We start from the raw sequence: 22,602 nt of genomic DNA on the forward strand, positions 1-22,602 counted from the left end.
GTAGCGCAGTTCCCTGTGGTGGCGTCCATTTGAATGAGATGAAAGCCACACAGTGTTTGGAATTTAGGTGAGGCTTTCAATAGGCTGATTTCCCTTTCTACACCGTCTTGGACGAATGTCAAGCAGGGCTCAGCAAAACATGGGGCTGAGGTAGTGAGGGGACACATGGCAGTGTGTGTCAATGAGGGGACATGTGGTGAGAAGCAGCAGTGTGTGTGAGTCTTGTGGGTGTGTGTGTGTGGGGGGGGGGGGGTCAGTGGTCGGCCACTGAAGAAGGGCCAAAACCCCAGTGATCACAGGCAGCTGTTGTTGATTCCAGAGTTCTAAGCCTGTCTTCCCCTGTCCTCCCAGATACGCGCAGCTTTCATCTCTGATCCTTCCAGCGCAAAGCTCTAGGGCTAAACAAATCGCAGGTGTTCACAGGGATGTCTCCCTCTCTCACTCCCTCTCTCATCGCTCTTTCTGACAATCTGCCTCGGTACCTTCACCGTCTTATCACCTCCTCTCCCGCCCTTCTTCCTTCAGCCACTGTCCGTTCCCATGAATCACTCTGCTTCAAAATCCTCTTTCTATATGCGGGTGTTGAAGGTGCACTGAGGTCTGAAAGCCATACGTATTAGCTATCAGCACAAACCTCTTTCCCTCTGCTTTTTTAATGGACACGTCATGCTGCTTAACATGACTGAATGTATAACAATGGGTCCCACCTTAAGCTGTAACACTGATGCTATAGACTCAACTATAATGGCATCTATGAATACATAACTGACAAAACAGTTGACTTGGCCCTTTGAATCACTTACTATTTAATAATATACTTTTAAAACTTTCACAACTTTATTCAAACCATTAAAACTGGAAAACCTTGATTGGTGAATCCCGTTTGTTTGGGATACTGTACACGTAGAATGCGGACTGTGATTATCTGACCATGTCCTCGAATGCTGCCCCTATCTGTTCCTCTCAGTGTCTCTTCATTTCATCAACATAACAAAAAAGAACTACAAACATCCGAAAGTAAGTACACATAAATACACGCTGTACAACAGTTTTGCGTGTACGTAGTTAGCGTATAATAAAGATGCTGCATGAAAAGGTAGTTAGCAGACGGTGCTACTCACTTGATGTAGTATGGAACCTTGTTCTGAGAGACAGCCCTCTGCCATGGCAGCTGCACTGAGGCTGGAGGGAGGAGAAGAAAATGGCATAGTGTAAATATAAAAACAAAGTGTTATTTGCAGCCCAATAATCAATGTGGTCGCTCAAGCTATACGCTTCTGCAAATACACGCTAATAGTTCAATAATGGAATGGGCCTGCTGTACAAGACCCAGTCCCACTGTGCATGAAATTGAAAATGTAATGGGCATAACTTGGATAGTGGGAGCGAGTTAGGTAGGCCATATTGGTAATACATTGCTGCACAGTCATAATAGTAGCCAGTTAGCGCGTTCTAACGGCATTTGATTAATAGATTACAAAGAAAAAGAAAAAACGGTCTGTGTGTTATTCCAACTTAAATGCCCATAAAATAGAAATTGGTGTCATTTTAATTCACAAGCTGTCGTAAACCATTCAGCGAGGTACTCAGAAGTCGTTGACAGTTGCTTTTCCTTCCCCTGTATACGCCATTGAAGTACACTGTATTTTACGGGGTGTCCAGTTATAAATGCATTGTTTGACAAATGGGTCAAATCATGTTTTAAAGATAACCTCTATGGTCCAAATTCTTCAGCGTAGTCTGTTCAAAGGTTATTGGTGTTTTTAGTCTTGTTGGATGTCCGGAATAAGGGCCACTACTACGTCAATGGAAGGACAGTTCGAAAAGGTATGTAAATGTATGCAGTCACTAATCTTAGTCACACTGGAAAAAAACATCTGCCTAATTACTTTCGATAAATTACTTTGCATCCAAATTTGCATCCAGAAGAAAACCATAAGAAATCTGGAAAATTGCATCCAAAAGGCCTACAGTATGAAGCAGCATATTTTTGTGAAATGTCAACAGAGCAATGACAGTGTAATCATTTTCTATTTAAAAAGCCTTTTTACTTGAATTCAGATTGGGTGGATTTGGTAATGGGAACCTGGGGGAATAATTTTGAAAACTATGACTGATTTCAAACATGCATACATATATTTGTATTTTTATTTTACTTTGCAATATTGGATGAATGGATGAATAGAAACAACATTAAATATTGTGTGTATATATTTAAAAATAAATGGATGTGTGGACTGCCAGGCAGAAATGCTGCTGTCAATCTCTTAGGGGATACAACTTGTTACGATAAGAAGCAATGGTTGATTATTTCTGTGTGAGATGATGAAAGGGGAGCCAGTCAGGTGTCGTCTGAATCAGTAACTCAGATGTCAGCACCCATCATGTCTGTGGGCACACGACAGCTCAGTTTCCTCCCCATCCGATTCCGTTATCATCAAAAGGCAGACATTTTGCATTCACGTCAGAGCCAAATGTGGTAGATGAAAGAGGGGTTGGATATGAAATAGAGGAAAAGAACATAGTAATGACAAAGAACACTCCGTAGAACTGAAAGAAAATGTGGATGGAAGGATGCGATGAGGAGCGAGAGGTAGAGTGGCTTTCTCTTTCTGAAGCTAATGGCCTCCCCTTCTCTCTCTCCCCCACGCCTCTTCCTCCCCACTCCCTCTCCCCGACACCCCTCTTCCTCCTCCTCTCAATCTCTCCACAAATCTTTTTCTTTGTAAATCTCTTCTCCCACCCCCTATCCCCATCTCCCTCTCTCACACTCTCTCCTTTTTTCTCTCCTTCATTCCTTCACTCTCTCCCTCACTCGTTCTCCCTTCCTGTCTCCCTCTCCCTTGTTCATTCATGACCACTAGTCTGAAAGGAGAAGAAGCCAGAGGAAAGGTATAATTAATCCCTAAATTATTCAAGTAAAGAACATTGTGTCCTGCTTTAGAGCATGTGCGTGTTGTCATTGGGAGACCAGGGTTCAAATACGCATCTCAGATTAGCCCACCCGTCCCACGGAAGGTTGTTCAATTGGCTAGAACCCCCCTGGGGCTGGGGGCCTGGCAATCAAATTGTCTTGACTTGTTTCATCATTCTTCTAGCAGCAACTTACCATGGTTTTGGGTGCCTGCCTAAAGAATCTAATCTAGACGGCTGGGACAAGCAGCGTGATAAGAACCAGAACAGAACTGAAGGTCATTTGGAAGATACATATTTCAACATCAATTGTCCAGAGTCCGGTGGGAGTTGCTGTGATCAAGCAGGGCTTTAATTACAAATTGAATGAAACGGGAAAAAAGGTGTATGTGTGTTTGCGGCAGTGGATGGGGGCTGACAACCCTGAGAAAAAGTACAACAGCAACAACAGACAACGATTGGCTACCTCCAAGACATTCCTATACTAAATAATCAACAGGTAAACATTAAGTACGGCCGCTGGACACTCACTGGACAGGAAGTGCTGGGAAGAGGGGCCAAAGTCCCGGTGGGCTTCCTGAAGGAGCTTCAGTCTCTCCTCAACAGCCACCTGCACACCAGAAAGAGGAATTCTAGAATTAGACACCCACAAACCTCCACCCAGCAGATTGACATCGACCGGCCAAGCGTGTCCTGCTATGCTTTGTGTCCTGCCGTTTGATCAGATCAAAGTGGTGCAGCTTCCTATCTCAGTGGCCATCATCCAATCCAGAATGGCATTGCCAGGGGTGGGAGGCATGAACAAGGAAAGGAATGAATTATATAATCTTTTGTGGCCTTTCTTTCTCTCTCATACACACACACACACACACACACACACAATAATACAGCGAGACAATGAGGGATGTGAATATAAAATTAGTAATGAATTCTTCTTTCTCTGGATGTCAGAAGAATTCTCTGATCCTAGCTTTCAACAGGTGGGAACAGGACACACACTACTTGGAGTTTTAACAATGGACCTTAAGCAATGGCACCAGCGTTTGGAAATATACCTAAACCTTTCTATTTAAACAACCTAAAACAACCTGGGGTCAAAGCGGGCCCTGTACATCCTGAATCGTGGTAGACCAGCTGATCTAAACAGGGGTCTGCACTGGCCAAAACTGTCACGGATGAAGAAGTTCCAGTATGGTGCTGGAGCCCATTTACAGGCAGAAACATCTGAAGAACAGCATAATGACAGAAAGGGAAGGAATAATGAAAGAGACCAAAGGAAAAAATTTATCCACACACATTGAAAGCAATGGACAGATGTACACGAGTCCAAGGACAGAGAGAGAGCAGCCACTAAGGGGACTAACATGAATGCACACATCGAAAAAGCAGACCAGGTCAAGAATCTGGAAGCTCATAAATGGAGGAAGGTTGTAGCGGTGACCCCTCTTCTCAAATGGGACACATTTAGAGGGGAAGGAAGGTTTTAGATGTGATACGCAATGGCCCCCATCCCCGTTGCACACCTGCAGTAGTTTCCAGCGCATGTTGAGGTCGTCCAGTTGTCTGGAGGAGATGGAGGACAGCTGGACGTCCAACGGAGCCAGCTCACCGGACAGCTCATTCACTAGGCGCACGTCCTGCCTCAGAGGGGCAATCTCCTCCTTGAAGGCCTGGGACACACACACACACAATCCAGGATGTAAATACTTTTCTAGTTCTCTATTGAATTACAAAAAACTGAATCTGGGGTTTCCGAAACACTTGCCACTGACAAATAACTCTAAACTAAGATTACATCTAAATAGAACCAAGAATAGCCATGGTTTCAAACATGCAGAAAGGCAACATAAAGCAAAATGTAAGTCCATGAAGTAATGAAAAAGCTATTTTATTTGAAATTATAATTTAATTTAAAAACATATTTTTTAAGATACCCCGGACCCTAAACACAAAATTGTTCTAATACCATACATGAATTACATTTTCACTTTTTGGTTGTGTTGCACATAATGTTGCCACCCCATCTGATTGTCCCCGTCCTTGGCCATCTGGTTATGCAGCTGACCTGGATTCTGTTTAAGGACTCTGGACACAGCCCACATGCATTTATTGACCTGCTTGTCATCTGAACATGCAAAAACATGGACGTAGCTAAAAAATTAATGTACTCATATAATCATTACCCGACACAGTCAGAAGAGGACTATAGAGGACCTCTAAGAGTCCGGTTCCTCTCTAGGTTTCTTCCTAAGTTACGTCCCTACTAGGGAGTATTTCCCAACCACTGTGCATCAACTCCGTTGTTGCTTGATCTTCAGGGTTTCAGGCTAGGTAATTTTAAAAGCACTTTGTAACAATTTCTGATGTAAAGAGCCCTATATAAAATAATTTGATTGCTTGATGGTTTAACACTACCTACAGAAAGCAGCTAATGGATAAAAAAAAAACATCCCTGTCTCTCTCCCACCTAATAAACCAGAAACACGCTGGTAACTGTTCTCACCGTGGTCTTCTCAATGTGATCCTGCAATGAGTCTATGAGCAGGTCTCCTACAGGCTGCCAGACAGCCTTGGTCTCTTCTGCCCTGGCTAGCCGCAGGTCCAGCTGGTCCATGTTGCACTGGAGCTCCTGTAGCCTCTCCAAAGCCCTCTCCACCTGGCTCTGCCAGCCGCCTGCGTGGCCCTGCAGACGCTCCCAGCGCTCCTGCACCTCCGCTGTCTGTTTCCTGATGGCCCTGGCCACGCCCCTCGCCTTTTCCTCTGGTGTCAAGTCTGGAGGGTGGAGAAGAGTTTATAGCACAGTATTTGATCTTGCCTGACATTTCAGTGAATCTCTAAACCTCAAGATGCCCTGAACTGAAGCGTTGACGCAAGCAAGCATGCTTTCTTCTCTCCCAAGCGCATGTCACATTGTAAAAGCTTTTTAACAGCCTAATGTTTTATTGGGTGTGAATCGTTGTGCCTGTGAATCTCTTACTATCAAGACAACCTGAAATTAACAAACATTGAAGTGTACGCATGCACCACCAGATACAGACAGCTGCACACCTTAGACACCTTAGTGTGGGAACTGTCTGCTTTGATAATGTTTCAGATAAAAGCAACGTCAGGGACTGTTTGGTCTGAGCAGGTCTATCGCCAGGAAACTGAGTCATTAGATCATCTTTTCTCGTATTGCCGCCCCATGAGACAACTGAGACAACTTCAATAAATGAAAGCATTGGTGGCAGGTTTCTGCATTCATGTCCAGGATTGTTTTTTTATATAATAATATCAGGGTGCGTTTGGACCTGCCAACTATGCTGTTGTAAGAAATGAGGAATGAGACGACAGGAAAAATCACTGCGCTCTAAGGTGTTTATTTTTAGAGCAATTACAGCAAAAGCGCTGCAGAATGTGAGGTCCAAATCCCTTGGGAGACACCAAGATAAAATTGAAGTGTGTAATGTTAAAGGAACAGGCAAAAGGGTGATATGCTGGGGAAAGTGAGTTGATCTGAGGACATCAAACTGTGGGAACTGAGATTTGGTTGAATAGTTGGACAAACAATATTTCTTGAAAATCGAGAACCCGTATAAAGAAGGGAATTAGGTGAAGCTAATTATACATGAAACAATAGGTGTCTGTATGTAGTGGCACTGTGTCCCTTTACAGTCGGGGGATGGGAAAAGAACTAATTATGAGGGGGGAAAAATAAAGAAAGGATTATACATATACTGGTGGTAAGGTTAATTCAAGGTTTAAATGATCAATTATTTAATTAATTAATAAGCATTTATTAAGATTTTTGCTTTGGTGGATAAGAAAGTGAAGAAAGATTGCTTTAAAAAAGCAGACGTTTTTAAACCCATGCAGCAGCAGTGCAACAGATGCAGCCGCTTAAACACGGGTCACAGTAACGTTTTCATTAGAAATTTAAATAAAGTAATATCCAATATATGTTATCTGAAATAATCCCGAAAACGGCCTCTACATTTAATTCATTTTGCAGACCCCCTGTTCTTAGAGACTCACATGAAAGAGCCTTGCTCAGGGTCACATCTATAGGTTTAATAAACTCTAAATGCTCTAAGCACCAGGCTGTAGCCTCTGCAGTCAGACCCACTGTTGGCTCATTGATGGTTTCAGTTTAGTTCCTTTATAAAACCATCGTTTCCATCGGTTCTCAACTGATTCGACCTGAGATGTTCCTTTGAAAACTACATCAAAAGATTGCAGGATGAAATGGCCAGATCTCTGTCTGCTCTGAAATGTTGGCCACACCAGGTTGTCTCAAGGCTCTTTTACATTATTAAACATGCTGACGCGTTAAAGGAGGAAAACATGCTGACTCTGCCATGGCTGGTTTCATCCACTTGGGCCCGGCAGAGACAGACTTCAGAGACAGAATCGGTATTTTGGCGTTCCGGTGCATATTTACTGTTTGGGTGTATTCTCAACTTTGTGTCAAACACTGCATAAACAAAGTGGACTGGGGAACTTCAGAAGTGCTTTTGAACGACATTCAGGGCCAAAGATACAGGGTTGCTGGGCAGACCTGGTTATGGAGGTCCACTGTGCATGGCAGTCTAACGGAATAGAGCCTCCACTAACCAGTAGAAAAAACTGTTAACATGGCATCTGCTGTACTCAGCTTTATAATTTAACTTAGTGGCTGACTGTGTGTTCGGGGGTGGGGGGACACTGACTAACATGCAGGTACAATACTCTGTGTTTAATTTGGGTACACAGAAGACTAACCTGTTTTGGGTTGTAGGTTCTTGAGTGGTTCTCCTGGCCCCTCGATGGGCTGGTCAGCCAGGAACATGCGTGCCTGGTCCAGGGTACTGACCACAACATGCTCACGGTCCTTCAGCTCCGACTGCAATGCCTTTGTAAAACACACAAAGGTATAGGTCAATTCACTGTGCCTTTCAACCCAAAAGTCTTAGTCAAAATGTCATCATTCTAAATAGAGACCCACAACCCATTAATCTTTTATAATTTAGATACTTTGGGTTTTTTCTTGGTATGCCCAAAACAGTGTTGTGGACCACATTAGAATCATATTATGAAGTTAAGTAATTTTCATAAAAAATATATTTGCTCTAATAGCATCTCTACCTTCTAACCTCTTAGTACCACAATGGAAGTGCCTGTATTGGAATCACAGCTGTCTTCTCCCAATACAATCAATGTTGTGAACTTTGCGCAAACCCTGTTTTTCCCTCTGTATAGATAGCCATGATAGCCTATCCCCCATAGACTGGCCATCTCCATATCAAACAACTGAAAAGCTTCCATTCCACTTTAATCAACAGCGCCTTTCATTCTCAAATGAGATGTTTGCGGTTCAAAGAGGTGACAGTCTATTTGCAGGCACACACCTTGTTCCACCAGCGTTGTAAATAAAAATCTTGACAGCTATTCAGGAGATGGCAGTAAATTCAGTAACGTGCTCCCAGTTTGGCCTTCACATAGAAAGGGAGAACAAAAAAACTAAGGGAGATGGGGGAGGGAGATTGAGGAACTAAACAAAACAGATTAGCGATCGAAGGAGAGAAGGGCGGGTCAAAAGGGAAATTAGCTGGGCAATTTTGAATAAAGTGATATGTTCACCCAGCGCTGTTTACAACACAGCCTTCATCAGAGGACTCAGTAATGCCAAATTATATCACTCACTCACTCCCACACACACACACACACACACAAACCCATACAGGATTGCTCCCTCCCCTGATTCTATTTCAGTTACTCAAACTCACTCAACCATCCTCATCACCCACAATCCACACATACACACACACACACAAACTGGACTGTTAGTCTGTGTCACACACACAGACTAACAGTCCAGTTAGTCTGATGGGAAATAGGGGTAACATTAAACGATCTCACTAACACAACTGCCAAATAAATTCACCACTTGTGTTGAAAGGAAAAAGAGGAATCCATGTACCGGGGTAATTATTCTCGTTATAATATAGTCCTGACCCTTGGGGGCCTCTGATGCTTATCAGACTGTGTGATTGCTTTGGGAGAGGATGATGTTGGAGAGAAAATGCTATGAGGAACTCCATCAGATGAGGGGCCTTGCTTTTATCAAACAGGATAAGATGAGGACGACGAGGTGGGGGGATTTCCGAGGATTCTATTTGTCATGCAACACCGGCCCAAGTCCATTAAAGGGTTTACGACACAATGCTGGGTTGAGGTTAGTAGCAGAATATATCATTTTGTTCTGTTTTTGTCACCCCATTTTTTCGCAAGTTTGCTATTAGTTGTCTTGGGGCAGCAACTCCAATGTTCTTGGGACAGTCAAAAGCTGGTGCGTGCACCATCTGACATGTCACATCAAATGCTGCTTTTTACATCAGCACACGTATGACCAGGTGAAAGCCAAAGTGCCCGAGGGAGGAGCGCTTGATCGCCTGTGAACCTCGGCCAGCTTGCACGGGCCCAGTCTGCCATAAGATCTGTAGATACGTTAGAAATACATAATATATTTTTATAGATAAATATACTACTGTTCAAAAGTTTTGGGGTCGCTTAGACCCTTGCTTTCGAAAGAAAAGTTCATTTTATCAATTAGAATAAAAGAAATCATACACAGTGTAGACACTGATAATGTTGTAAATGACTGCATTAGCTGGAAGAGGCTGATTTATAATGTAATCGGCATAGGCGTACAGAGGCCCATTATAAGCAACCTGTGGTCCAATGGCACATTGTGTTTTCTAATCCAAGATTATCATTTTAAAAGGCTATGTGACCAGTACAAAACAAATTTGCAATGATGTTAGCAAAGCTGAAAACTGTTGTTCTGATTAAAGAAGAAATACTGTCCATTTTTAGACTAGTTGAGTAGCTGGAGAATCAGCAATTGTGGGTTTGATTACACGCGAAATAGCCAGAAACAAATAACTTTCTTCCAAAACCCGTCAGTCTATTAAATGAAGGCTATCCCATGCAAGAAATTGCCAAGAAACTAAAGATCTTGTACAATGCTGTGTACTACTCACTTCACAGAACACTGCAAACAGTCTCTAACAAGAATGAAAAGAGGAGTGGGAGGAACCAGAGCACAACTGAGCAAGACAAAAACTACATTAGTGTCTAATTTGAGAAACAGATGCCTCACAGTTCCCCATTAAACAGTACCTCCAAAACACCAGTCTCAACGTCAACAGTAACAAGGCAACTCAGAACAGTAGCTATTTCTTAATGTCAAGGATCCTTCATTGGTAGGATTAGTCCTTCCAAAGAAGGATCCTTCAGAGGCTAGGCCAGGCTCCTCCTTAGCATTTGAAGAACACGTACAATGGAACAGGCTACCAAGTGCACGTCATTGTGTCATTACGTCATTTACGAGCTGGCAAAGCCGTGCGCATAGGATTGTGGGTAATATAGGAGCGCGAAGGATACACATATGCATCCTTTGCCGTCTATGGGAAATTCTTTGAATGAAGGACTCAGTCCTTGGTGGGATTCGGAGGATCCTCGACATTGGAAAGGTCCTTCGACGGACGTCGATGACGTAGCATCCACCAAATTCTGGCTTTGAAGGATCCTTTCTTGACATTGAGAAACAGCTCCTGAAGAAGCAGTCAGCTGGTGTTCTGTCTATAACGGAGTGGCAAGCAGTCACCGGATCTCAAACCTACTGAACGGTTATGAGTGCAGATTGACCGTATGGAACGTTAGAAGTGCCCATCAGGCCAATCCAGGTTGTGGGGGGTGCTTCAGAAAGCATGGGATGAAATCTCTTCAGTCTACCTCAACAAACTGACAAATAGAATGCCAAAGGTCTGCAAGGCTGTAATTGCTGCAAAAGAAGGAAACTTTGACGAAAGCATATATATATATATATATATATATAAATATATATATATATATAAATATAAATATATATATATATATAAATATAAATATATATATATATATATATATAAATATATATATATATATATATATATATATATATATATATATATATATATATATATATAAATATATATATATATATATAAATATATATATATAAATATAAATATATATATATATATATATATATATATATATATATATATATATATATATATATATATATATATATATATATATATATATATATATATATAAATATATATATATATAAATATATATATATAAATATAAATATATATATATATATATAAATATATATATATAAATATAAATATATATATATATATAAATATATATATATATATACACACACAGCTCTGGAAAGAATTAAGATACCACTCCTATTGTTTCTTAAATCAGCATCTCAACATGTCTGTTAAATTCCAACACAGGCACACCTCAATTTACTTAATGAGGTACTGATTAGGTGATTACTTGAACCAAATCTAATTTAATGAGGAAAAGTATAAAAACCACTGCTGTGGTCATCACTATCCTCTTGCAGTAGGACCAGCTGGATGGCAAAAACAGTGCAAGTAGCACCTCAAAGGTAATTTGAAGAAAGAAAAAAAACTTCAGCATGACAAAACAGTTAAAAAGAAAAGCTTTGAGTGAGGAAAAGAAGGGTTCAATTCTGGCTTTACTGGCAGAGGGATACAGTGAACATCAGTTTGCTCCCATCCTGAAAATATCAAAGACGGCAGTTCATAAGAACAAGGTCAAGCAACAGACATTAGGGACAACAAAGCTACAGACTGGCAGAGGGTGAAAATGACTGTACTCTGACCGAGATGACTGGCAACTCATTTGAATGTCACTCAACAACCATAGGATGACATCAAGTGACCTACAAAAAGAATGGCAAACAGCAGCTGGGGTGAAGTGGACGGAGAGGATGTTTCGAAACAGGCCCCTAGGGGCAGGGCTGAAGAAAATAGCCCTTCATCAATGAGAAGCAAAGAAGAGCCAGGCTGAAGTTTACAAAAGACCATAAGGATTGGACTGTACAAGAATGGAGTCAAATGGAGGCAAAAGGAGCCCCAACTAAGTATTGAGTGCTGTACATGCTCATACTTTTCGTGTTCATACTTTTCAGTTGGCCAACATTTAATAAAAAAACTAAATATTTATTGGTCTTAAGTAATATTCAAATTTTCTGAGATACTACATTTGGGGTTTTCATTAGTTGTCAGTTATAATCATCAAAATTAAAAGAAATAAACAGTTGAAATATATCAGTCTGTGTGGAATTAATGTATACAAGTTTTACTTTTTGAATGGAATTACTGAAATAAATCAATTTTTTATGATATTCTAATTATATGACCCGCACATATACATATGAGTCAGAATTTGAGTCAGAATTTGGCATAAACAGAATGAGAGCATTGATCCATCATGCCTTGTTACCACTGTGCAGGCTGGTGGTGGTGGTGTAATGGTGTGGGGGATGTTTTCTTGGCACACTTTAGGCCCCTTAGTGCCAATTGGGCATTGTTTAAATGCCACGGTCTACCTGAGCATTGTTTCTGACCATGTCCATCCCTTTATGACCACCATGTACCCATCCTCTGATGGCTACTTCCAGCAGGATAATGCACCATGTCACAAAGCTCAAATCATTTCAAATTGGTTTCTTGAACATGACAATGAGTTCACTGTACTGAAATGGCCCCCACAGTCACCAGATCTCAACCCAATAGAGCATCTTTAGGATGTGGTGGAACAGGAGCTTCGTGCCCTGGATGTGCATCCCACAAATCTCCATCAACTGCAAGATGCTATCCTATTAATATGGGCCAACATTTCTAAAGAATGCTTTCAGCACCTTGTTGAATCAATGCCACGTAGAATTAAGGCAGTTCTGAAGGTGAAAGGGGGTCAAACACAGTATTAGTATGGTGTTCCTAATAATCCTTTAGGTGAGTGTAAGTATCTAAGAAATGGATGTGAATGAGAAAAGGATGTAGGGCACACACACAGAGAGGCATAGGTGGTTCAAACACATTGAATAAAAGGGTATTGGCATTCGCATTGAGTGTAACAACTGCTACTTTTTAATAGTCTTCCTATCAACAGGACGACTCATTGTTTCCAGTAAATGTATCAAAAAGGCGACCATGTCAAGGCTGAGGCGAGTCACCATGGCAACACCCGGCTTCACCCATGCCACATTGTCCTTGCACAAACGTCATTCGGTAACCTTGTCACGCAAGCCCGGTACAACAACAGTTAAAAGTAGACCTTAGTTGCAGCAACCATATTCATCTATTGTAAGGAGATTACTGAGTAAATTATTATAGTATATTATAGTAATTTAATATAGTATTTTTTTTATATAACTTTTGATGACAGAAAAGCAAAATATGAGAGGCGTGGCTCTAAATGTGGCAGTATTTGAACATATGTTAAAACACTTGTCCATGTCATTCAGTTGAGCCATTCACTGAATCATTCACTTGATATTAAAAAAGGGACGTAAAACATCTGTACAGCAACAAATTAAATGGTCTTTCAATTAGCTAACTAGTAGTTACATCATCTCATCACAATTATGGTTGGAGATAATTGGTTGGTGGACTAAGTTGATTTAGCTAATGCCTATTGCACTGGGAATTTCTAATGCCTAATGAAGGCCAAGTTGTGGTCATCGTTCCACCGGACCTCCCATGTATTTGGACAAAAGTGACTGGGAACAAGATCAGTCAGTGAGAGCCATTTTGTCGTCAATCTTCCTACCCTCAGAAACCAAAAATGTTGTATACCCTGGTAGAAATTGTGAAATTTTGGCATTGATTTTGAAAATATGACTGATCATGCAAAAACTATTTTATTTAAGGATAGTGACCATATGACGCCATTTATTATCAAATTTAGTTGTTTGGCTCCTTTTTAAATCATAATGATAACAGAAATCCCCCAAATGGCCCTGATCAAAAGTTTACATACCCTTGAATGTTTGTCCTTGTTACAGACACAAAAGGTGACACACAGGTGAAAATGGCAACTAAATGTGAATTTCCCACACGTGCCTTTTCTTTAAAATTGCAATTAGTGTCTGTGTATAAATAGTCAATGAGTTTGTTAGCTCTCACATGGATGCACTGAGCAGGCTAGATACTGGGCCATCGGGAGCAGAAAAGAACAGTCAAAAGACCTGTGTAACAAGGTAATGTAACTTTATATAGATGGAAAAGGATATAAAACGATATCCAAAGCCTTGTAAATGCCAGTCAGTACTGTTCAATCACTTATTAAGAAGTGGAAATCTTGGGGATCTGTTGATACCAAGCCAAGGTCAGGTAGACGAAGAAAGATTTCAGCCAAAACTGCCAGAAGAATTGACTGGGATACAAAGAAAAACACACAGGTAACCTCAGGAGAAATATAGGCTGCTTTGGAAAAAGACGGTGTGGTTGTTTCAAGGAGCACAATACGATGATACTTGAACAAAAATGAGCTGCATGGTTGAGTTGCCAGAAAGAAGCCTTTACTGCGCCAACGCCACAAAAAAGCCTGGTTACAATAAGCCCCGACAACAACTTGACATGCCTCACAGCTTCTGGCACAGTGTAATTCGGAGTGAGGAATCCAAAATAGTGCTTTATGGTCACAACCATAAGCGCTATGTGTAAAAAAGGGTCAACAAGGCCTATAGTGAACAGAATACCATCCACACTGTGAAGCATGGTGGTGGCTCACTGATGTTTTGGGGGTATGTGAGCTCTAAAGAAACAGGGAATCTTGTGAAAACGTATGGCAAGAAGAATGCAGCATGTCATCAGAAAATACTGGCAGACAATTTGCATTCTTCTGCACGAAAGCTGCGCATGGGATGTGCTTGGACCTTCCAGCACGACAATGACCCTAAGAACAATACCAAGTTGACCCTCAAGTGGTTACAGCAGAAAAAGATCGAGCCACTCTGGGGAGACCTCAAACGTGCGGTTCATGCAAGACGACCAAAGACTTGCATGACCTGGGGGCATTTTGCTAGGTCGAATGGGCAGCTGTACCACCTGCAAGAATTCAGGGCCTCATAAACAACTACTACAAAAGACTGCACACTGTCATTGATGCTAAAGAGGGCAATACACAGTATTAAGAACTAAAGGTATGCAGCAGGCTTGGAATTTCGTCATTTTAGGGGCAAGGCCATTTGGCCTTTGGTGTCACAAATATGTTTAGGGAACAAAGGACACTGAGTGAAATAGGAAGATTTGGAGCCTACGAATAAACAACTTGAATTGCTGATAAGAACAAGAAACCAGTCAAGCCTAGTTCAGCAGGCCCGTAATAGAAAGAATCTTGACATGACAGGCCCGTCATGTCAAGATTCGAAACCAGGTCATCCACGTGAAAGGCTGCGTCGTTAACCACTACACCACAGAGCTATACATTTGCCAGCTGTCAGTATAGCCTCATCTATACTGACACCTGGCATCTGTATATCCTGAACAAATCGTCTTTTGTCACTGGCCATTATATTTGTTAATTGGCCATCCGTGAATGACAATTATAAACATAAACTGACTGACGTTTCTTACTAAGTTTACCTCCACCACAAATAGCGTCTATGTATGCCATTTGCCACTGGCAGTTTTAACAGCGTATTAGCCAGTAATAAGCTTTACCGGTATCTACTAACTTGAGCAATTGTTAGCAAGTTTGCCAAAGCTATTTCATTTCATGGTATAGGAACATTTTTTTTTCTTTCATTCGTGAATTACATTTAAACAGTAACTAACAATAAAGGCGAAAAAATCCACTAAAGTAGGACCATAATGACGCCCATGGATACTAACGGTTTTAGCCAGCAAAGTTTTTATCTATACAGAATAATTCATAATGTGTACTTCAGATCGCCTGCGAGGAGATACGAACTCGGGACCTATAGTTCACAAGTCTGCTTGTCTAATCACTACGCTATTCAACAAGGGGTACTCAGTCAGTCAGTCAATCACTCACTCAGTCAGTAAGAGACATTTGCTCTTCTTAGCCAGCTCCGGTTACGCAGTCTGGCAAAAACGCATGCATGACACTAGGCGACAACAACAGGCAATGTTATAGACAGTTAAGTTACGCTTAGGCTAGCCAGAAGGCTAACATTACCTCAGTTACACAAAAGTAAACCGCAAAGTATCCATGGCTGTCGTGAAAGTCCTACGTTAGTATGCACACATTTGAACAGGGGTCAGTTAATTTTTTTCTTTGTTGCCATGTTTTGTTCTATGATTGTGCCATTCTGTTATAACCTACACTTGAATATGGATCCCATAAGAAATAAAAATGGTACATCTTTACAAATGGTACATACCGTATCTCACAAAAATGAGAAGACCCCTCACATTTTTGTAAATATTTTATTATATCTTTTCATGTGACAACACCAAAGAAATGACACTTTGCTACAATATAAAGTAGTGAGTGTACAGCTGGGAGGAGTGGAAGAGTACTCCAGTGGCAACCTGTGAAGCTCTGGTGAACTCCATGCCCAAGAGGGTTAAGGCAGTGCTGGAAAATAATGGTGGCCACACAAAATATTGACACTTCGGACATTTTCACTTAGGGGTGTACTCACTTTTGTTGCCAGCGGCTGTGTGTTGAGTTATTTTGAGGGGACAGTAAATTCACAATATTATACAAGCGGTACACTCACTACTTTATATTGTAGCAAAGTGTCATTTCCTCAGTGTTGTCACATGAAAAGACAATCAAATAATAGCAAAAATGTCAGGGGTGTCAAACCTTTTAAAATATTTTTAACATAATTTATTCTACAGAACATGTTACTACTTCACACAAAGTAATATTTTTTACACACACTAATTACTAGAAATCCACTTCTTTCTTTCCCCTCAGATTTATTATAATAGTATGAAAGTTTGTAGAAATCATGGTCACACAAAATCGATTGCTTGATACAGATCCATATTTTTGAGTCAGAATTAGCGTCTTCGCTCTGGACAACCACGTCTTCAAAATGAATGTAGCAGCCTTTTGGCTTCAGGGTAGAAGTTGTTCAGCATCATGTTTTTCACCCAGACTTGCACTGGGGAATGCACTGGAACCACTGGTCATGCGGAAAAAGGAAGAACATGGTTCGAGTTGTGCAACAATGTAATCCGCTTGTTTTAGGATATAATAAAATGGAATATAAATGCTACTGTTAACATGGATTTTTCAAAGGACAAATCAGGTAGAAACTACTGGCTTTGCCTAAAAACATGTTAACATCATTTTGAAGATATTAGTCAGATTGTGAAAGTGTTTTTCTTGCTTAAGGCAAAAACACTGAAGTAGAAAACTAAATTAAGCTTATGTATCCTTCAAGAAAAAATCTGACAAATGTCCTCAGTTGACAGGATGAGATAAGAGATAATCATCCATCAGAGGAAGAGATGAGAAAACAAGATGCGGGAAAGTCAGAGAGGTTGAAGTCAGTCAACCCCGCTCTTAAAGCTGCTGTATAGTTTTGGGCACTAACATTGCCGGGTGACAAATTTGTGACCCGTCATAAAAGGAAACCACTTCAACGGAGAGCACACTAACGCTGCAGTACAGTTTGTGACAAAAAGCCTAGAAGGATAACATTTTTACACACCGATGCACTACAATCCTGGAGTGTATCTTATAGCTGCACGTCATGACCTTGGCTGTGCGTGTGTGTCTCTGTCTGACTGACTGTGTTTATGTGTGTCCATGTGCATGTGATGAGGGGAAGATAGCGACACCACACTTCACAGAGAGAAGGCTCTTTTCTAGACCTCCGTGAAGCCAGACTCTTCTCTCCTGTCATCCATCTCTCTTTATCAATCCCTCCATCTCCTCTCCGCCTTATGTCCGCCCCTTCTCTCATTTAGCCCTTTACATATTTTCCCTCGGTCTCTCTTATCAACTTTCAATCCATGTAATGTTACATACTCTCCGCTCCTATCCAAATATCTTATCTTTCACAGAGTAAATGCTGATTGCCTAAAAGACAGTATAATACCTCAAAAAAAATATGCTGATTGGCTGAAAGCCAATATGACAAATTCTATGACAAATACATTTTTAACTGTTTTAATTAAGTTAGTAAGCTTTTATAACAGCAAAGAGGCACCTCTGGGTTCTGTGGTATGTTTGCAAAATACCACAAGCCCATGGATATGTACCTAAGCCCTTAGCTGTGGTATAATAGTCATATACCACAACTATTCTGCCTTCTTGCTTACAGTAAATCTGCTCATTAAACATTTTATATAGTTGAATGTCAAATTTTTGTAGATTGTGTTTCTTGTAATTGACTAACTAGCATTACCATTGTTCAAATGTAAAGGATGTGTACATTTCATTGTGATTCTCTCTCCCACTTCCGTCTCCTCATACTATAAATGACAGCCTAGATGCCATGTTCTCAGATCCCACTAAAGCTCCTGATAAATGCCACTAAACAACTTGGCTTGACGTGTCTCACCCCCTTGGAGGTTACAAACAATCTTCTATCGTATTGCTGCTGACTCATGTGTTTTTTATCATGTAGAAACAAAGCCAGAGGAAGAAAAAGAGAGGAAAAGAGAATATCTGTTTTTAACAAGTGCTGTTTAGCTCAATTTGGTTTTATTAGTTCACAAAGAAGTAGGCAGGCAGTTCAGTAAGAACTTGGAACAGAAACATGCCCATTCTGGAATGCTAAAGTGCGATGAGAACAGGACTCAGGGCTGGGTGATATGGATGAATAATGTAATCACAATACACTACCAGGCAAAAGTTATTGAACATCCCCAGTTTTTACTAAAATGTAGCAAGGTAAGGGACAACAAACAAAAGTTTAGGTTACCAAAAACTGAAAAACAATATACATCTCAGAGTTATATAAAAAGGCATTTTCCAGGGAACAAGTAAGAAATTAACAACTTACATCTGCTTTTCAGCAAGAGACGTGAATTAAGCCTTGAAAATTAACAATTCCAACTTGGGTGTCCCAACTTCTGTTGATTTCTTACAAACAGACTGTGTTACCACACCCTCTCAAGCATTATTTGGACAGTATTATACAGCAGGTAGTAGTATATTGCTGTCATAATGTCAAGAAAACTGCAATTATCAAAGGAAGACAGAAAGACCATTATTATCCCTTAAAAGTGTAGGTCTTCCTACACCATCAGAAGTCACTTGGAAACAAAAGGAAACTCGGACACGAAGAGGTCTGGCAGACCCAAAGCCCCAACAGAATCAAAAGACAGGTTTTCAGAGTCAACAGCTTGCATAATAGGGTGGTCACAGCACAACAGCTTCACACAGGTCGAAGTAAGCAAGTCTCCGTTTCAACTGTGAAGAGAAGACTTCCCCATTGCTAAGATGGCAAAATAAGAAAGAGGCTTGCCAGGGCTTTGAAGCACCGCCAGTGGACTACTGAAAACTGAAAGGTCTTAAATTAATGAAAATTTGAAATCTTCGGTTCGTCACGCAGGGTTTTGTACACCATCGAGTAGGTAAAAGGAGGGTTCCACAGTGTGACACTAACTGTCAAACATGGAGGTGGAAGCATTCTTTGGGCTGAATCCAAAATCGACAACTTGCACAAAGTAGAAACCTGAACAAAAACGGATACCACAGCATTTTGCAGTGCCATGCAATACCACCTGGTGTACGCCTTCTTGGTCAGAGGTTCATCTTACAGAAAGATAATGAACAAAAACATACCTCCAGTCAAATCAGAACTACCATAGAAGAGAAGAACAAGATGGTAGCCTTCAAATCATGGAATGGCCAGCACAGTCTCCAGACTTAAAACCCATCAAGCTGATTTGGGATGAACTGGGCAGGAGGGTGAAAGTGCAACACATTTTTGGAAACTTCTGCAACAATGTAGGGAAGAACTTTCTCAACAATATTTGATTTCAATTGTAGAAAGATCCTTACAAACTACAAGCATACAGGCATAATTATTTTATTGCCTATCCATGTGGATGCCCTTTCCGACAACCTACCCATCCACCCTGGACGGTGCTGAGTGAAATATGTACCATACTCTGTGAGAACCCCAAGTGCTAAATTTCTACTGGTCTACCTCCCTTGGTTCCTCTGCTGTTGAAAATCTGAAAAATCCTACAATGCTGTTGAACATGAAACTTGAGACGTGGCTAAGAAAAACAAAGTCAAAGCCAACTAACACAGTAGTTCCCAGGCCCAATACAGTTACATAGGCACTCCTCAATACTATAAGAGAGTCTTTACAAAGTTGAACAAGGAGCGACTCATTTAAAGTTAAGTTACCAATGATAGGCAATTATTCATAGACGTTTCTTTCTCTCTCTTTCAGTTTCATTCTCTCAGTCTCTCTCCCTTTCTCACAGAGAGAGATAAGGTTGTGGCAATGCAGCAATTTAATTCATTTTCTTTTCCTTTTCGACCTACCCATCCAGGTACAAATGGTGCTAATCAATCACATAGACAGTGTGATTAAACTTGCTTAGCCATTCTGATTATATTAGCTTTAATATTGGTTTCCATTATTGCATTAACTAGCTTAGCATAGGCTGTGTAAATACTATTAGCTTGGCATAGTCTCTCAACTCACGGTAACATTAGACAAAACAATGATAACATCCTTGAAACTAAAACGTGCACAAATAGTTAGATGATTTAATGCCTTCTACATTTTATTCCTTTATCTAGGAGTGACCTACTGTACCGTACATTATTAATTGCATGCATTTTGTACATCACAATAATTTATTGTAATAAATAATTTCAGCAAATTTAGAAGATGGGATGATTAAATTGTCATGATGATATGAAGACCAGATTGGAAACCCAGGACACTGGGGTTAATTAACACTGTTAGTGTTACAATTAATCTTAATCACGACACAAGTTTGAATTCCCACCCGAAAGACTTCGAAACCAGTAAATATCCCACCCTCCTCTATTCACCCTTTTGTTTTGGCAGTATTTTCTTATTTTTCTGTTTGTATTATATTTACTCCCAGTTTAAATTATGTAGACAAACGATAGTAGCTTTTCCCCACACTGACACACAGACAACTGTTGTAAGGATATACATCCAAAGAAAGAGCGAAATAAAAAATTGCCAAACATGCTTGGTTCTTCATTCTCTCCTTCCCCTTCCCCCTCTTTTCATCCCCTCTGTCTCGCACTCTAAAAGCCGTTCCTTTTATAAAGCTGATTGATGAGTTTAATCAGTTGGACGCTAACGCAGGTCTTTCATTGGATAATTGAATGTCTGATTAATAAAAGCTATTACGGCCATAAGAGCAGACATAAACACAGACACAATCAATACAATTCACTGAAGCTTAAAACACTGGTCTCCCCCCAAAAAGGTCCTACATTCTCACTTTCCCGCCTTTCCATTTCTTAACATGAATCAATTTGCACTGTAAAAACTAGACTAATTCAGGGGTAAAGAGGACAAGTGAAGATGGTAACTTGGCAATATAATCTCTGCATGTCTCGCTACAAATGCAATGGTTTATTTGTTCAACTTCTAGTACTCAGAGAATACAACAGTACTCTTTAGCACCTCTTCATCTCAATAATTTCTGCTTCTTCGCCTGTTTATCCTTCAACATCCAACTCCTCTTGCTCGCTCAATCTTTTATTCTTTGTCACTCACGCAGGTCCCCCTGACTTCTCAGACGGTAATTTCATACTTCTTTTCGTCTCCTTTCCTCTCTGTTCCAGCCCTCCGATATTTTTTGGGCTTTGGTAACCCTCTTTATATTTTGTGCAATCTTCTTCAGCTCCCAGATATTCATGTGTAACTTTCTAAGCTTCCCATCAAACCTCTGATTTCCATATACCCATACATATACGTATGTTCCCCCCACCCCCTTCACTCTGAGTCCCGTGTGTATTGTGTGTCAGTAATGGACTGTGACATGTTCGAAGGCCTGGTGTTTTGTAATGCTCAGCCCATACTCTCTGATTCTGGGTTGGAGGAAACTCAAAGCCAATATATTAAAACTGGGAACAGCAGTTGAAATATAACAGTGGTCTCCCAACCCCAGTTTCTGTTAAAGGGTAACGGATTTGGCCGGAGAAATTAAACCAGTCTTGAATTCATAGAGATAGCTTTAGGTGCAAGGTCTGACTGTCCATAATGTCAAAACGTATATGTAGTTCAAAGGTTTGGGGTCACATGGATTTATTGGTGAAAGAAAATAAAATAATTTGCCCATTAAAATAAAAAAATGTAACACTGTACACATTGTTAATGCTGTAAATGACTACTACAGCTGGAAATTGCTGTTTTTTTATGGAATATCAACATCAGCAACCACCAGTCCTGTGTTCCAATGGCACATCATATTTGCTAATGGTAAATAAAGTGTTTCATTTAAAAAGGCAAACTGATCCTAAAAAGACTTTTGTAACTATGCTAGCACAGCTAAAATCTGTTGTGTTGATTAAAGAAGCAATACAACTGGTCATCTTTAGACTGGAGCATCAGCAATCTGGAGCATCAGCAATTGTGGGATTGATTACAGGCCCAAAATGGTCAGAAACCAAAAACTTTTTTCTGAACCTCATCACTCTATTCTTGTTCTGAGAAATGAAGGCTATTCCATGTCAAACACTGCCAAGAAACTGAAGATCTTGTACAAAGCACAGCTCCAAACTATTGCAAGAACTATTTAGGGAAGAATCAGTCAGCTGGTATTCTGTCTATAATGGAGTGGCCAGCACAGTCACTGGATCTCAACCATATTGAGCTGTTGTGGGAGCATTCTATGGTAGTGTACGTAAGTGCCC

General features: G+C 40.5%; 1 protein-coding gene across 1 annotated transcript in view; it reads right to left on the reverse strand.

The window, feature by feature from the left end:
• utrn (utrophin) overlaps positions 1 to 22,602 on the reverse strand; it is a 223,198-nt gene that overhangs the window by 47,358 nt on the left and 153,238 nt on the right. The window contains 5 exon segments of the mRNA XM_029114547.2: positions 1,122 to 1,182; positions 3,445 to 3,523; positions 4,437 to 4,583; positions 5,417 to 5,685; positions 7,654 to 7,783. Of these exon segments, the coding sequence (XP_028970380.2) occupies positions 1,122 to 1,182; positions 3,445 to 3,523; positions 4,437 to 4,583; positions 5,417 to 5,685; positions 7,654 to 7,783 (686 nt within the window).

This window comes from Esox lucius, chromosome 18 (genome assembly GCF_011004845.1).
Source record: "Esox lucius isolate fEsoLuc1 chromosome 18, fEsoLuc1.pri, whole genome shotgun sequence".
NCBI classification, from domain to species: domain Eukaryota; kingdom Metazoa; phylum Chordata; class Actinopteri; order Esociformes; family Esocidae; genus Esox; species Esox lucius.